The sequence below is a fragment of the Aulonocara sp. 'chitande type north' Nkhata Bay genome, linkage group LG6 (genome assembly GCF_057382095.1).
Source record: "Aulonocara sp. 'chitande type north' Nkhata Bay isolate Kocher_YH1m ecotype deep benthic linkage group LG6, A_spYH_male_GT1.1, whole genome shotgun sequence".
Taxonomy (NCBI): Eukaryota; Metazoa; Chordata; class Actinopteri; order Cichliformes; family Cichlidae; genus Aulonocara; species Aulonocara sp. 'chitande type north' Nkhata Bay.
The window spans coordinates 12,368,115-12,385,613 of NC_141349.1; the positions used below are offsets into that span (position 1 = coordinate 12,368,115).

The 17,499-nt window shown below is 43.2% G+C and overlaps 2 protein-coding genes across 2 annotated transcripts; both read right to left on the reverse strand.

The window, feature by feature from the left end:
• Positions 1–246: 246 nt before the first annotated feature.
• Positions 247–4,045, reverse strand: LOC147327355 (zinc finger CCHC domain-containing protein 12-like). Its single transcript, XM_086294980.1, has 2 exons — positions 3,303–4,045; positions 247–2,675 (listed from the first exon to the last, which is right to left on the reverse strand). The coding sequence occupies exon 2, from the start codon at positions 1,942–1,944 to the stop codon at positions 247–249; it is 1,698 nt and encodes a 565-aa protein (XP_086151106.1). The 5' UTR covers positions 1,945–2,675; positions 3,303–4,045.
• A 2,503-nt stretch (positions 4,046–6,548) lies between these two features.
• On the reverse strand, positions 6,549–17,218 carry LOC147327356 (B-cell receptor CD22-like). The gene is made up of 7 exons (XM_086294981.1): positions 17,066–17,218; positions 16,498–16,788; positions 16,181–16,414; positions 15,971–16,075; positions 15,646–15,864; positions 14,997–15,326; positions 6,549–6,898 (listed from the first exon to the last, which is right to left on the reverse strand). Exons 1-7 carry the CDS (start codon positions 17,118–17,120, stop codon positions 6,549–6,551), a joined length of 1,584 nt encoding a protein of 527 aa, XP_086151107.1. The 5' UTR covers positions 17,121–17,218.
• Positions 17,219–17,499: the final 281 nt, after the last annotated feature.

Consider the following 17,499-nt stretch of genomic DNA (forward strand, 5'->3'; position numbering starts at 1 on the left):
CTGAAAGATTGGTGTTGTAAAATGAAGCGGACACTGTGGTCACTTGAGACCCAGTGTCAAGGAGACAACTGCAATTGACTCCCGACACGGTGACATTTGCTGTACATTTCTGTCCTACAAGTCCCTTGGGTAACCTAATCTGGGGTCGTGCTGCACGAGAGAGAGAAGATACTTTGCTCTGAGGTTCCGGTTTGGGACGTTCATGATTACTTTCAGTTCCTGGTAGTCCCTCCCCAGAAACTGATTTTAGTTTAAAGCTGACATATTCTGTTCCTCCCAGACTTGTAGTTTTTGGTTGAACTCCTTACGTTTCATTTCAACTAGTTCAGGGTTTGGTTCATTGCTGCAAGAGGGAGCAATATGACCATCCTCGCCGCACCTGAAGCAGTACCATGGGCGTGGCTTCTTAGTGGGCTTAGTCTCACTTGGGTCAGATTTCTCTTTAGGAAGAATCTTGAACTTAGGTTTGGTTTTCTTATTTGGCTTGTCAGAGTTCTGGCTTGAACTGTCAATAGCTGATGCTTTCAGTGAAGCCACTTGGGCTTGTAGCTTTGCAAGTTTCCTTTCTAACTTATGTGCATCAAAAGGCACTAGCCTATCATTAACAGCTGATACGTCTGTATCATCAGTGACATACTCTCCTACTTCAAGGGAGTTCAAATGTGCCTTAGGTTTAGAAATGCCTAAGTGCTGTTTCATTCGGCTGGACTTTGCTGCTTGCCGGTCCTCCTCAGTACGTAGCATGAGGAGCAACTCTGGAAATGAAGGTGGCTTGTCCTTCTTCTGCTCAAGCTGCAAGGTTGTGATCAAGCTGTTGTTCCAGCAACCTCTACAAAACTGTTTAAGCAGTTGGCGATCTGAATCATTTGTAGTGATGCCACCTCTTTTAATGACTTTACTCAGGGTTATCTGCAACCGCTGTAAATAGGCAGAAGGCTTTTCACCTGAGTTCTGGTTTGTGCTCAGGAATTTGGCAAAAAGCTCATCCCCATCATCAACAGTACCATACGCTGAGTCAAGAAGGCTGAGATAGTCATGGGGAGAAGCGTTAGGACCAAGGTGCTTTACAATGTTAGCAGCTGGTGGAAGAAGGCTCTCAACTATTTTCCTTACCATATGTTTGTCAGATATGGTACAATCTATGAGGTGGAATTCAACATTGTTGCGCCACGTATCATAATCAGCTTCGAAAGTAGAGCAAGGGGTTTTCCCCGAGAAGGGCCTGAGCTTTGCATGACCTTGAGAAGGCATTTCATTGTTCTTAATGACATGCTCAACTACTACTCTCTGTACTTCAGGTGTAGTGAGCTGTTCAGGTGGTAAGTAGATAGTGGTTTTTCTGTGCGAGGGAGTCACTTCTACACTTGGAGAGGATGAGTGAGAGTCATGCTCAGGCAAGTGGGTTAAATCACTGCCCAGTTTAAGAGGACTTTGATGCTCTATGATGGCTGGTTCATCTTGGTCTGTGTCACTAGTGAGCTGCAGATTCTGATTAGGCACTGTTACATTTGGCCCAACTGCGGGATCACTCTCAGTGGACTTCTTCATTCTGGCCAGCTCATCTAGTAAAACCTTCTCAAAATCTGCACCACTCAGTTTAGCAAGCCCTTTCAGTTCAGTTAGGTAAGAATGGGTTAAACATGAACCCCTGTCTGCAGCATACAGCGCAGACAGAAGCTGGATATGATGGACAACACTTGGGTTACGGCTTTGTCTTTTGCAAGGCAAGCTATCCTTAAGGAACTGGACTGGTTCACCTGATTGGAACTCCACAATGGCTGTGTTTTTAAACTGTGCCTCTGTGCTAGTTACTTTGATTACTCTTCCAATAGAACCAAACTGCCCTAAGTAATCAATAACCTCATTGTCAACCTCATCGCCTGTTAACCCTCCTACTAGGACAGAGTTAGGTACTTTGACACCTTCACTTTGGATTACATCCATGTTGTCTTATTGCTCCAACCCAGAATGTCATGGACAATTGTAATGATTTGACCCAAAAGGCATGAAAGCACCAGTTGCTCAACTTCCAAAATAAAAGGAATTAAACCTCCTGGCTGGCTCGCCACGTTTTGTGTAGCGCCTCTACTCAGGACCAGTACACTCTCACTTCAAATAGAGACCCTAGACATCTTACTAGGTTCAGGAGGAGGTTTTGTTTTGGGGACTCACAAAAGGAGTTGGCTTGGAAGTGAATAACTGGGACCTTTATTGCCTCAGTACCATTTATATACATATACAACACAATAACCCAAATTGCACACTAATAGTGCATTTTAAAGGTGAATACATGTAAAACAAAACAAAATAAAGACATTTAAATGGAAGATTTATACTGAACAGTATCAGAGCTCTTGGGAATGAATGAAACAGATTAAAGTGTTCCTGTTGTGAAGTTTGAATTGTCCAGTCTGAATTGTCCTTTAAAGTCGTTGAAAACCCAAACAGGTGTACTGTAGGGGAATTGTCAGTGTGCAAACCCTATTATCCGGGTAGGAAAAGTAGTGCATAGGGCTTATCTGTAATCCAGGGTTGCTTGAATCAGTTTCTCAGGCAAATCCCACAATCCGATCGCATGGCTGGCCACACCATTTCACGATCATCCAGGATCTCATTTGGGCTGTTCTCGCCGTCAGTGGTTCTCCAGAATTCTTCTAGTAGTTCAAAAAACCAATCTACACAAACAGTGCAGAACAATCAATTTCTTTTCCCATTTTGTGTTCTTAACATGAGCTCATTAACTTCTTTTCCAAATGTATTAATCACAAATGGCATTCCCTTTAGCTTTACCAAGTTACAAGAGTTACAGTAACTTGTTTGTACCAGTATCAACAATTTTATCAAAATTATATCACAACAAGGAACATCAGCAGCTTAAACTGTAATGTAAACAGTCATAGCAATGAAAGTGACATTCATCCTTAAGGCTTACAAGAAAATGTAACTTAATTCAGTGCAAATACTATTAAACTTGAAATATGCTCATATCTATTAAGACATAACCATTCTAATATAAACAGAGCTATTGCTTCTACTTGAATACCTCCCCGAACGGAATATGGCTTCAGCGGGGTGGGGTGGCTAACAGCTATTAGCAGCTAGCATCGCATCTAGCATCGGCATCGTTTAGCTCAAAGCATTCAACACTTATAACACACTGTAAAGAACAACAGGAGAAGTGAAACAACACGCCAGATTCTCATAGCTCCCGATTGGTTTTTGTTCAAAGGTTTCTGAGCTGAATCGGCTAGTGAAATACATTATCTAACTTAACAGGTAGCTAACGAAAGCACGTGACTCACCGGGATTTTCAGACACAAATAACTTGACAGACGTTATTCCCTTTGTGGTCAGAGTTCGGGGCCTAATAAAAGAGTACCTTATTAGCATTTATACGTAAAACAATCTGGTCTCATTAACCGGGTTGCAGTATTGCATACCAAGATACTTTTTCCATGCGCTCCGACACGTACTTGACCGCCATCAGAGGGAAGATCTCACAGGAAGAGAGAGGTAATACTTCCTGCGCACTAGACGCAAGGTCGTCAGAACACAAGACTGCATCACAGCGCCCCCTTGTGACAATAACAGGCTATAGCCTTAGATTACAAAAAGGGATTTTGCAGCCCTGTATTTCACATGGGTTACATGTACATATACCAATAGCATAAACACAATAAAACAAAATAACACAAAATAAGATAAAATAAATAAATGAATAAAATAAAAATAAAACAAAACATGTTAAAACAAGTTGATAAAACAAGTTGAGTCAACCCCTCAAAGAGTGCCAAAGGCTTCAGCAGATAAATATGTTATAATAAGAGTTTTAAACTGAGAAAGAAGAGGCCTGCCTAACGTACAAGGACAGATCATTCCACAACTTTGGAGCGGCTACAGCAAACCCACGGTCATTCAGAGATTTAAAAACAAAAAAATTCACCAAGTTTCACAGGGAAAGTTCGCTGTGCCAAATAGGATGTGAACCACTGCAGTGTGGTACTCCTAACACCCGCCAACTGCTGTAAATTAAACTCTTATGATCCACTCTATCAAAGGCAGCAGTTAAATGTAAAAGCACGATAATAAGACTCACCCGAGACAGTTACTAAAAACACATCATTAAAAACTCTTAGAAGGGCAGATTCTGTACTATGCAAAACTTTAAAACCAGATTGAAAAACTTCTAAAATACTGTGTTCTTCTAAAAAGGACATTAATTGCTTGTAATCTGCTTTTCATTAATGTTTGAGATCAAAGGCAGTTTGGAGATTAAGCCTGTAATTTGCAGTAATATCAGGATCAAGAGCAGGTTTCTTGAGTAGAGGCTGAATCAATGCATGTTTAAGATTCACGAGTACAACACCAGAGGGAAAGCCACTATTTACAATGGATTGCACAAATGGTGCTGTAGTGAGGAAAACCTCTTTGAAAAATTGAGGAGGGAGAGCATCATAAGGGGAACCTGAGAGCTTCAGGTGAGAGACCAACTCCTGCAGGCAAAGCAAAGAAACTGGTGCAAACCTGTCAAAGTCAACAGAGATATGGAAAGGCATAGAAGGGTCGAGAACGGAATAGGAAATCTGCGCTTTCACCGATGATTTTCACAAATTTCCTGAGAGGACTCGACACCAACAGTCTGTGGAGCATGAAGGACCATGTCAGTGGTTTTAAATAAGGCGTAATGCTTACAGGAGTTTGCCTGAATAACAGCAGCAAAACGTTTTCTCTTAGCATCTTTAAAAGTTTTCTGATATGAATTCCAGTAATACTGTAATGTTTGGTATGACACCTGAAGTTGATTCTTCTTCCATTTACGTTCAGCTCTCCTAAACCTTCCTCTGGCAGCAAGGAAGGAAGGGAAACCTCAAACAAGACAGGCTTATGATCCTACCATACAACATCACAAAACCTTTAAGTTAGAGGTAAACCATGAGTCAAATCAAGATCCAACGTGTGCTCACATTTTTGTGTAGGCACAGACACAGGTTGCACAAAATCAAAAGAATAAATAGGATTTAAAAACGTCCATCACAGTACATCAAGCAGAATCCACAACACATACAGATGGTCGAGGTGCTAGTGCAGATGGTGGCAGACCTGGTGATGATGCAGTGTTAGCAGGTGGTGGTGCATCAGCAGAGACACTGCAGGAGGAGACTGAGTGCCAGAGGCAGGTCTTGGAAAACCTCCTTGCTTGGCCTGGGTCTTGGCCTGCCGCCGCTGCTGGATGAGAGAGGGGGGTGATCTCCAGTCTTTTTTTAGTCTTTTTAAGCCATGGTCGAGGCGTGCTGGTGGCCTATGACTGAATGGATCATACGGCTGCTGCTCGTCTTATTGGGAGAGTTACAGACGGCAAGGCTCAGCCTGCTGCAAGAATCACAGGGAAGTTTTGGGAAAGCTATGGTGGAGTCACGCTCTACAAAGATGCCACAAATCCTGGTTTGATCAGGGTCACTGCAGGAGGCAGAGTGGGTGGAGATAAGGTGTCTAGATGGGGACAGCCACAAAACATTTTCTTCATTTGTGGATAATGGCTCTTACTGTGGTTCGCTGGAGTCCGAAGCCTTTGAAATATCTTATGTAAACCTTTCTAGACTGACTGATAGATGTTAATGACATATCTTCTCAGCTGTTCTTGAGTTTCGTTGAACCATCACATGATGCTGCTTTTTGGGACTTTTTAGCCTGCTTCAGGTTCTATTTAAGAGATTTGACAGTATTCAGGCCTGAGTGTGGTTAGTGAAATTGGACTCACAGAAAAGACTCACTTAGGGGTTATACTGGGTCAGAAGTTGTCCACAGTGGGCATGGTCAGGGGGCTCAAATGGAGGAATGGTGGAATAGAGATGATCCATTTCATCCTCTGAAGAATTAAGTCTGGGGTAGTGATGATCCTGCTCTGCTGGTTGGGGTGAGATTTCATCATACTTGGAACCAAAAAAAAAGAGAGAAATAACAATTTGAGACGTTATTATTGTTGAACTTATTGCTGATCTTTCAGTGCAGAGCTCAGCTGGAGAGAGGATTAACACAAAGCAGACTCACTCATAGCTCTTATATGGTAGCTCAGCTGTATGAGGTGGTAAGTTAATAAAATGTTTAAAATCATTTACATGGAAATTTTTACAGATTTATGACCTCCACTGTGAAGTACAGGACGTGGAATATTTGGTACAAAATATTACTGTCAGCAGAACAAACTCACTGCCTACTAAAACAAGAGAAGAAAACCAGAAATCAACAATTCTCTGATTTTAATGATTTGGACATTATTTTAAAATGAAGCTGCTCTCCTAGCTGGTGTGAAAGAAGCATGATAGATGATGCTGATGTTTTATGTTATAGTACAGTTTTATATATATGTATACATATATGTTATTCTTTACCAGGTGCGAGTCATCCAGAGTTTCATGTCTTGAAGGTTTGTGAGAATTACTCTTTTTTCTGGTTTGTAAAAAAGATACAAATACAAAGATGAACACGTGGTTAGTCTGAGAATTTGAGACTGAATCTGATTGAACCGAGAGAGAAAACAGGGCTCATCCTCACCTCCTCCACCAGCAGACAGTGAGAAGTATTAAAACCAGCAGAGCTGCAGAAACTCCTGCAGCTGCTGGTGTCCATGTTCCTGTGATACTTTGGACAGTGAGAGTCTTTGGAGCAGAGCTGATATCTTTGTTGGTTTTCACAGCACAGGAGTAGCTTCCTGCATCCTCCCTGCTGACTGGGTCTAAGATCAGATGTTTGTTCTGGTTCTCTCTCGGGGTCAGAGGTCGACTGTTCAAGTACCAAATGTAGTTTGTGTTGTCAGTCAGAGGACAGCTGGTGCTGCAGGTCAGTGTGACTCTCTGACCCTCTGTCAACACTGCAGAAGGACTCATCTTCACTCTCAGCTCTGAAACACCCAGACTGGTCAATAAATGTAAAACATACAATCATGTGAAAAAGAAACTGTTTTAATTGTAGAATTTTATGAATTAGGAAAAAAAACAAAATAGATCTTGTCCTCAGCAGGGGCCCGTTCTTCGTACGTCGCTTACTACATCCAAGATCAAATGACACATCCAAGATCAAATCATCGCGCTAACCGTGAGCTCGCTAATCCGGTTCCCCGAACACACCTGCTGTTGACGATTACTACAGCTGGACGCAGTAATGTGACATCACTGGGTGTCGTAAAAGGGGCTACGCATCGATAGTAGAAACATTGATCGGCAACCCGCTGATTGGTCGGCGAAAATGTCGAAGGGGCGCGCTCGGTATTTTCCGGCAGCAGAGCAAGACCTCATGAGTGAGGGATTTCAGGAGTTTCAGAGTTTAATTAAAACGCAAGAGAAAACTGCAAAGGCTGCAGAAGCAAGGAGAGAGGGCTGGCAGAAAGTTGCTGACAAATCAAACTCGTAGGTAATTTAATAATAATACTAATAATAATGGATTGGGTTCATATAGCGCTTTCCAAGGCACCCAAAGCGCTTTACGATACCACTATTCATTCACTCCCACATTCACACACTGGTGGAGGCAGCTACGGTTGTAGCCAGGCTGCCATATCGCGCCATCGGCCCCTCTGGCCAACACCAGTAGGAGGTAGGGTAGATCTATCATATGACACTATATTGTCCAATATCATATGGCATTATATTATATTATAATATGTTATATTATATCCCCTTTCACATTAGAGCCACAACAGGACCCACAAGAACATGGGAACAAGTAAAAGTGGAATACAGGAGTATTCTACAGAATGGTAATATTTATCTCTTAGATTGCTTTTCGTCTCTTGGCAAGGTAATACTGGCCTGTAATACTCTGTTAGTTTGTTCATAACAGCAACCAAGAAAAGGGCAGAGGACAAAAAGACAGGTGGTGGTCCTGCACCCCCTCGTCAACAAGTTGGTTATGTAAATAATACCCTCACGGGAAAATCGATATCTCTCTATGAGCACACTGTCGCGCTGAGCTAAAGGATCCTGTCTGTCCCGTAATATACGCTGAATTCTGAAAACTCTCCTTATCAATCTTGCACCTTCCGCAATGGGTGGCTCGCGTATACGGACAGGACACGGCTGCGACAGGCTTCCCAAATCCACCTTCGCTTTTATAGCCGTGGTCTCTCATCTTGATTACATGAAGTAATTTACAATTACTACTCTGAAATATGAATTACATCTGTAATAATCACATACATGTAATAGAATGTTAATAGTACATTTCCCTTTTTTAGGAAATGACCTGTATGTATCTGTGTGGAATCAATAAAAGGATCAAGTGCTGCATTATCTTTAGTTACATTGATGTTATTTATTTGTGGTGAAACGGTGGCGGAATGTCGCTGTTGCTTTCGTATGATGACGCGGACATACCTGCGTGGCCGCGATCTAATCCTGTTTACATAAAGTAAACCTGCTCCCGAGCAGGTTTACGCTTACGGCTCTGTTGCTATGACAGCAAGTCCCGGATGAGCTTCGGGGAACCGACTGATCCAGGATCACGCGAAATCGTCAACAATCTAATCCGGCTAACCTACTTAGCGAGGTACGAAGAACGGGCCCCAGGTCTTGAAATAAGGTAAATACAACCACAGATGAACAATCCAAGAGGACATGTTACACTATGCAATTATTTATGTAATAAATATTGAGCGGACCTCAACTAAAGACACCTGTACTGCTTATGAGGACTTAAGAGGCTAAGAACCAAGCAGATGACCAAGGTAACATCAGCAAGTGTGATCACTTCAATAAAAACAGAGGTTTTAGCAGTTTGCAGGCCTGGATCCTTCAGTTTGTGAGTTAACACAATGACGAGGAGGAAAAGATATCAGCAAGACCATTTCCAGATGATGTAAGAATTTGTATATTTATATGTTTTCATGTCCATGTGCCCACCTGTGTCTGTGTGTATTCATCTCTCTCTCTCTCTCTCTCTATATCTATATCTATATATATCTATATATATATATATCTATATATATATAGATATCTATATATATATCTATATCTATATATATATATATATATATATATATATATATATATATATATATATATATATATATATATATATATATATATATATATATATATATGGTATATATATATATAACACCCAGCACGCCCCTGCGGGCGGTTTATCCTTCAAGCTCGGGTCCTCTACCAGAGGCCTGGGAGCTTGAGGGTCCTGCGCAGTATCTTAGCTGTTCCCAGGACTGCGCTCTTCTGGACAGAGATCTCCGATGTTGTTCCTGGGATCTGCTGGAGCCACTCGCCTAGCTTGGGAGTCACCGCACCTAGTGCTCCGATTACCACGGGGACCACCGTTACCTTCACCCTCCACATCCTCTCGAGCTCTTCTCTGAGCCCTTGGTATTTCTCCAGCTTCTCGTGTTCCTTCTTCCTGATATTGCTGTCATTCGGAACCGCTACATCGATCACTACGGCCGTCTTCTTCTGTTTGTCTACCACCACTATGTCCGGTTGGTTAGCCACCACCATTTTGTCCGTCTGTATCTGGAAGTCCCACAGGATCTTAGCTCGGTCATTCTCCACCACCCTTGGGGGCATCTCCCATTTTGACCTCGGGACTTCCAGGTTATACTCGGCACAGATGTTCCTGTACACTATGCCGGCCACTTGGTTATGGCGTTCCATGTATGCCTTGCCTGCTAGCATCTTGCACCCTGCTGTTATGTGCTGGATTGTCTCTGGGGCATCTTTACACAGCCTGCACCTGGGGTCTTGCCTGGTGTGATAGACCCCAGCCTCTATGGATCTTGTGCTCAGAGCTTGTTCTTGTGCTGCCATGATTAGTGCCTCTGTGCTGTCTTTCAGTCCAGCTTTGTCCAGCCACTGGTAGGATTTCTGGATATCAGCCACCTCCTCTATCTGCCGGTGGTACATACCGTGCAGGGGCCTGTCCTTCCATGATGGTTCCTCGTCTCCCTCCTCTTTCTTGGGTTTCTGCTGCCTGAGGTATTCACTGAGCACTCGGTCAGTTGGGGCCATCTTCCCAATGTATTCTTGGATGTTCGTTGTCTCATCCTGGACTGTGGTGCTGACACTCACCAGTCCCCGGCCCCCTTCCTTCCGCTTAGCGTACAGCCTCAGGGTGCTGGACTTGGGGTGAAACCCTCCATGCATGGTAAGGAGCTTTCTTGTCTTTATGTCAGTGGCTTCTATCTCCTCCTTTGGCCAGCCTATTACCCCAGCAGGGTACCTGATCACGGGCAGGGCGTACGTGTTGATGGCCCGGATCTTGTTCTTACCATTCAGCTGACTCCTCAGGACTTGTCTGACCCTCTGCAGGTACTTGGTGGTTGCAGCTTTTCTAGCGGCCTCTTCATGGTTCCCATTCGCCTGCGGGATCCCCAAGTACTTGTAACTGTCCTCTATGTCTGCAATGTTGCCTTCTGGTAGTTCAATCCCCTCAGTTCTGACTACCTTCCCTCTCTTTGTTACCATCCGACTACACTTCTCCAGTCCGAACGACATTCCAATGTCATTGCTGTATAGCCTGGTAGTGTGGATCAGTGAATCGATGTCTCGTTCACTCTTGGCATACAGCTTGATGTCATCCATGTACAGGAGGTGGCTGACAACTGCTCCGTTCCGTAGTCGGTATCCGTAGCCAGTCTTGTTAATGATCTCACTGAGGGGGTTCAGGCCTATGCAGAACAGCAGTGGGGACAGAGCATCTCCTTGGTAGATCCCGCACTTGATGGTGACTTGTGCTATGGCCTCTAGTGTTGTACGCCACATCCCCATTGAGTTCCTGATGAAGGCTCTTAGGGTCCCATTGATCTTGTACAATTCTAGGCATTCCAGTATCCAGCTGTGGGGCATTGAGTCATAGGCCTTCTTGTAATCAATCCAGGCAGTGCACAGGTTGGTCAGTCTGGTCTTGCAGTCTCGGCTGATTGTTCTGTCTACCAGTAGCTGGTGTTTTGCGCCTCTGGTATTCTTGCCAATTCCTTTCTGTGTCCCGCTCATGTATTGACCCATGTGCCTGTTCATCTTAGCCGATATGATGCCTGACAGGAGCTTCCATGTAGTACTGAGGCAGGTTATTGGTCGGTAGTTGGAGGGGACCGGTCCCTTCTTGGGGTCCTTGGGGATCAGGACCGTCCGGCCTTCAGTTAGCCATTCCGGGTGTCTCTCGTTAACTAGCAGCTGGTTCATTTGTGCTGCCAGACGCTCGTGGAGTGCAGTTAGCTTCTTCAGCCAGTAGGCGTGAACCATGTCGGGCCCTGGTGCTGTCCAACTCTTCATACTGGAGACCCTTTCTTGGATATCTGCCACTGTGATGGTTACTGGACCCTGTTCAGGGAGGTCGCTGTGGTCTGCCCTCAGATCCTCTAGCCACTGAGCATTGCTGTTATGGGTTGCATCCTTCTCCCATATGCCCTTCCAGTATTGCTCCGTCTCCAGCCTTGGTGGTGCTGTTCTCTTATTGTTCCCTTGCCACTGAGAGTACACCTTTGCTGGTTCTGTGGAGAACAGCTGGTTTATTCTCCTGCCTTCTATCTCTCTGGTGTACCTCCTCAAGCGGCTGGCCAAGGCTGTGAGTCTTTGCTTGGCAGTTTCCAAGGCCTCAGGTATGGACAGCTTGCTGTATTTCTTAGGCACCTTATTCGTCGCACCTTTCTGCAACTCCGTTAGTTGGCTAACCTCTCTCCGTGCTACTTTGATCTTGCCCTCTAGCCTCCTTCTCCATGGAGGGTACTGCCCCTTGTGGCTGTTCAACTTGTAGCCAAGCATCTCACTGATCACTGCTGCCGTATTGTAGATCAGCTTGTTAGTGTCGGTAATCGTGGTTGTAGGTATTGCCCGTAGTGCTGCATTAACATCATCTAGCAGTCCTTCTGAGGGTACTTCACGTAATCTTGGTAACCGGCTACGGGGGATCCAGGTTTCAAGCTTGGCCATGATCCTATTTTTCAGGTCAGTTCCTCTCGCACTCAACGATCCTTCTCCTATCACACTTGGGGCTATGTACCCAATCTCGGGTGGGGGTGATGATATCTCCCCCCTGACCTGGCGTCCTGACTCCTCCTTGCCGTAGCATTTGTGTTGTACCTCGTCAATCTCTAGCTGTGAGAGCAGTCCCTTCTTTCGAATGTTGGAACACTGAGCTACTAGTTGTTTCGCCGTCATTGTGGATGTTGGGTATCGAAGAATCCATAGGTCCCTCATCCTATTCATGTAGCCCCTTCCGCCGGGGTTACTTGCGTAGTAGCATTCCAACAACGCCCTGTTTTCGTCCCTTGCCCACCGATGCCTTCTTGTTCCAGTAGCCCACTTTTCGTCAGGGTGCCCTGGTTCCTCAACACCTGACGCGGACCTTGTTGATCCGGGCGACGTCCGAGCCGGCATGCCTTCATATTTATCTGTCTCGCTCATGTCTGCGGTAGGCTTGCTTAGCATAGGGGGTCTAGCCTTAGGACCCTTACTGGATACAGACGCTCCAGGCAGGAATCGAACTTGCGATCCTCTGTTCCAAAGGCGTGTAGTCTAACCACTATGATATATATATATATATATATATATATATTAGGGGTGCAACGATATTCGTATCGATATTGAACCGTTCGATACAGTGCTTTCGGTTCGGTACGCATATGTATCGAACAATACAACATTTGTAATTTATTTTATCAACTTTCCTTCTGACGATGCTGTCTGTGTTGAGCGCTCAGTGAATCTGCGTTCGACTACTCCGCCTAGGCTGCACTGTCGAGCGCAGATCCACTGAGCGCTCAACACAGACAGCATAGTCAGAAGGAAGAGCACAGGGCAAGCTAGCAAGACAGAAGTTAAGCTCTCCTTGCAAGATGGACCTCCCCCACTCTCATTCAGATCTGGCGTTTGGAATTATTTTGGTTTTCATGTGACGTATGACCCTGAAGGTAAGTGAGTCATGGACTAAAGTAAAACAGTATGTTGGCTGTGCCACGCAATGCTTAATTACATGGGTGGGAACTAGTGTGTTAGCGCAGTTAGCTCGTTAACGTGTTGGCCGTCTAGCCCCATGCACGGGGCGATCGGCGGTAGCTCGTTAACGGAGATTTGCCGTGTTGTGGCGTTAAGGTCATTTCAACGAGATTAACCTGAAAGCACTAGTGGGAACACAACGAATATGACTGCACATTTACGCCGACATCATCCTAGTGCAAAGACAAAAACAACAAGCATGCTACTAACTTTAGCCGAGTCATTTAGACAGCTGTTAGCACATGATTCTCCTTATATGTTTAATATGCTGCTGAGAATATAGCCCAGAAGAAGCGGATAGTATAGCTTTTATTTTGGAAAGAGACATTTCTCTGTAATAAACTCTCTTTTCCAAAGATGAGTAATTCCTCAATCAGATACAGGGCTTGCAATATCGCTAGCCCGACGTCCTGGGGCTAGCGATTTTTTTCAGACGGGCTACCCTGCCCGTCGGGCTATTGTAGGAAGGAAAAATATATATCAATGCTTTTGCATTCTTTCAGAAATGTAGCTGGGTAATTATGTCATTGGCATCGGTGAGCCACTGTCAATATGTGACATATTGAAATCGCGTTTGAATTTGCGCTTGTTTTTTTGCTTTCACTTTGCAATCGTGCGAACTGTGTATAGAGAGCGACAGCACTGATCTGTGAGTGATGATAATTTGTGCACCAATTCCTCTGACATCGTCTTAGTAATCGTTAGCTTACTATGCAAACATGACAAGTGAAATCTCCCGCAGCAAGCTTAAACATGTGAGAGGTTGATCGCACAGAGAATCGCTGAGCGTTATGTGAGTCCGTGTGTAAAAGCAGCAGTATATATATTTTAGTTCTGCTGAGCCAAATAAGACAGGTCGGGGTGAAGAAGTGACAGCCAAAGAAAAGCTTACCACAAAACGGAGAAGTTATGACAAATCAGACTATAAGGCAAAAAGAAAGTGCAGCTTTATGGTTTCATGGACAAAAGAATTTCTGTGGCTGCAATATGACGAGCTAAATAACCAGGGCTGCACATAAGTGGTCCGCAGGTGCGCATTCGCTGTCAAAATAAAAAACACGCACAAGGGTTAGGGTTAAATTTAAAAACTGTACTTTTGAGTTAAAATATATACTTATAATTTTAATAAATGACAAATTAAAAAGGCATGAACATTTTTTTGTATCGAAAAAATATCGAACCGTGACACCAAAGTATCGAACCGAACCGTGAATTTTGTGTATCGTTGCACCCCTAATATATATATATATATATATATATAATGCTCAGAGAAACTGCAAAAAACCACAGGGTCACATCTAGCATGTCAAAGGTCAACGTTTATGATGCCATATTTAGAAAAAAACTGAACAAGTATGGCTTCTTTGGAGGGATTAACAAGATCAAACCTCTTCTCAGGTCATGTTTATCATGTTTCTTACATCATGCCCTGATACACAAAACATTAGCCCTTTAAAAAGGCTGTACTCTCCAACCTACACAACTGCATTTTAAAGGTACTATTTACAAACATAAGGTTAGTTGTCAGTTTCCCAAAACAACCATTTCAACATTACAAAGTTGCTCAGGTAATCTTTTTCTTTTTCAAAGCATGAGAAAGTTGTTTAAAGAAAACTAATTAAGATTTTAAATGGATAACAGAACGCAGGTTTAACTTATTTGTAGGATTTGGTAGACTTTTCTCTCATCATATTAATATTATAATATCACTCACCAGAACATGAAACACAAAGAATCTACAGAGTAAATATAGAGTGTCTAAATCTGGCAGTGTCAGAAATTAATTTGCGTAATTTGGTATAAAGATCTGGAGACGTTTGGTGACTCTATCATGGATGCTGTTGTGGATGGTTCTGCTCCGGTAACCAAAAATGCACCTACCTGTGGCAGCAAGTGATCCAAGGGCCAGAAATGTAAAATGTTACTGTACATGTGACAGCTGTTACATAATTTGAGGTCATTTTTGGTACCTGAACACTGAGTCAAACAAGCTGTAATTACCTGTGACAATCAGAGTAACTCCTGGAAAATCAAACTGTTTCACTTCTACATTTTCTGTTGTGATGGTGAACCTGTATTCTGCTGAGTCATCTCTCTTCAGCTTTTTTAATCTGAGGATGTGTTGGTTCTTCATGCTGTCATCATACTCCACATGATCTGCATCCTCAGTCAGCTGTTCAGCTTCTCTCTTGACTTTATACCAACATTTAGACTGTATCTGCTCGTAGTCAGGATGTGAGTATTTACTGGAGATGTTGACTGAAGATCCTTCCAGAGCACAGATTCTGCTGTGGACATAATTCAACGCCCAGCAGGAATCATCACTAACACCTGAAATATGGATGAAACAGAGAAGAGATATTTTAACTTAATTAGTCAAATCAGTTTATTTCTATCACACATTTAAACACAACAGATGTTGACCAACGTACTGCACAACAAGTAAAAAAAGCTTTAAACTATACCAATAATTACTAATACTACTAATAAAAAACAACTAAGTACCCTATGAAAATAATAAGAATTGTGATGTGATCACCAGCATTTTAAACTGATCCTGAACTTTACAGGAAACCAGTGTGATGATTAGTCTTAATTGCAAGAAGTGGTGGTAATACTTTGTAAGTGGAGAGACAATAAGTTTACTCACAGACGTCAGCAGAGCGCACATCCTCAAGACCTTTTACAGCACAAGACAAACTGTCATGATTAGAGCTGGAAACTAGAATCTGTTTTCCCTCCTGCACTGTAGGCTTTCTGTTCTCATACCACACAAAGGAAATCAGAGGCTCAGTCAGAAAACAGCTGCTGTTACAGGTCAGTCTGATGTGACCTCTGTGTTCAGCAGGAGTCCTCTGGACATGAATTTCTGTTGGGAGATGATGAACACATTTTCCACCAGTTCATCTCTGTCATGTCAAATAAATTAACAAATAAAAATGAAGTTTCAAAGTGCAGTTTGTCCAGAACTTCACCTCTGGGATATGTGATGGAGCAGGACTCGTCCACTGATGTCTGCTGAGAAGAACACATTCTCCCTTTAGCATAGGTCACACTGAAGCAGGTCTCTGTGATGGAACCTGAGAAAAACCAACAACTTCCAGTAAATTCATTAGAGTCTGAAGAGTAAAGTGTTTGTGTTTAACATCTCATAACATGATGAGGAGGTGTCCATCATGACTCACCCACAGAGACTTCAGGGGCTCTGAGATGCTCGTAGCCTTTGACAGCACAGGAGTATGTGACTGCTTCCTCACTGCTGAGCAGCTCTTGGTACCAGGGAGACCAGTCCTCATAGAGAAACTCTCTGTTCTTGTACCAGATGTAGGCTGCAGGCTTTTCAGTCAGAGGACAGCTGCTGCTGCACATCAGTGTTACTGTCTGTCCCTCTGTGGCAGGAATCACCTTTACCTGCAGCTCTGAGAGGTCACATGACCAACATGAATACACTGATCATTCATAAAATCATTCATTTGTGATGCATTTGTAAAAAGAACTGTACCTGTAACTTGGAGATGAATTCCACTTTGTTGGCACTTTGATCTGTCAGCAGTTTTAATGCAGCAGTAAAAATTTGCATCTCTCTCTGTCAGATTATTGATTGTTAGAGTGAAATTACTCTCTGCTGACATGCTGTACTTTACATGTGTTTCCTCTACTGAGAACTTTATCTTGGAGACAGTATCGTGTCCAGTGTACCAGCTATTTCTTGCAGTGGGATGTTGATGTGAGCAGGGCAGATTCACTGATGAACCTTTCAAGGCACAGATGCTGTTTGGTTTTCCCTGAACACCTTTAACACAACATGTGATTAGAAAACATGGTGAACATTTATGCTAACTTTCATTTCTGTGCTAATCTGTGATGACAGCATGTTACTGTGAAGGATCACAATCTGGTGCTTTGATACACTTGACAGTTCAGAACAGTAAAAGTACAAATCCTGTTAACTGTCAATCTTCTGTTTTCTAAAATCATTTTGTAACTTTCTGCAGGTTTGACACTAAAACTCCTGCCGTCCAGAAACATCATCACAGTCATCATGAGGAGGAGAAACAAATTATTCCTACCTGAGAGACACAGAATGAAACCCATGAACAAACATCCAGCTTCGGCCAACAACATGGCTGCTGTAGATTTTCTCTTCTAATGAGAAAGTTGATGTATGATGATTATAAAGAGCCGATCACTGCTGCTCTCAGAGTTTCAGAAATATCAGAAACGTGAATGTTAAAAATCAACATCTGTCTGACAGGAATGACTGACTTGTGTGAGTGTGTCAGCAGACAAACTGCATTCAGCTTTAACACCATCACTTCCTCATTTACTTTTTTTCCCTCCACAAAGAGCCCTCTAGTGAAGAATCGAGATATTGCAGGAGCAAATCTACAAATATACCTTTGCATTTGCTCCTTATCACTATTGATGGCTTTATTATTGTTTCACTTTAAGGATTCCAATTTACACATTTTATTATATTGTTTTCAAATACCCGCTAGTGTTG

Bases quoted from the DNA above. Each gene is read 5' to 3' on its own strand.
- LOC147327356 (XM_086294981.1), bottom strand. From the start codon at position 17,120: ATGTTGTTGGCCGAAGCTGGATGTTTGTTCATGGGTTTCATTCTGTGT. The intron at 15,865-15,970 runs GTGAAGTTCTGG...ATCTCCCAACAG, and splicing joins CTCCATCACATATCCCAGAG to AAATTCATGTCCAGAGGACT. The intron at 6,899-14,996 runs GTAATTACAGCT...TGGGTGTTTCAG, and splicing joins AGTTACTCTGATTGTCACAG to AGCTGAGAGTGAAGATGAGT.
- LOC147327355 (XM_086294980.1), bottom strand. From the start codon at position 1,944: ATGGATGTAATCCAAAGTGAAGGTGTCAAAGTACCTAACTCTGTCCTA.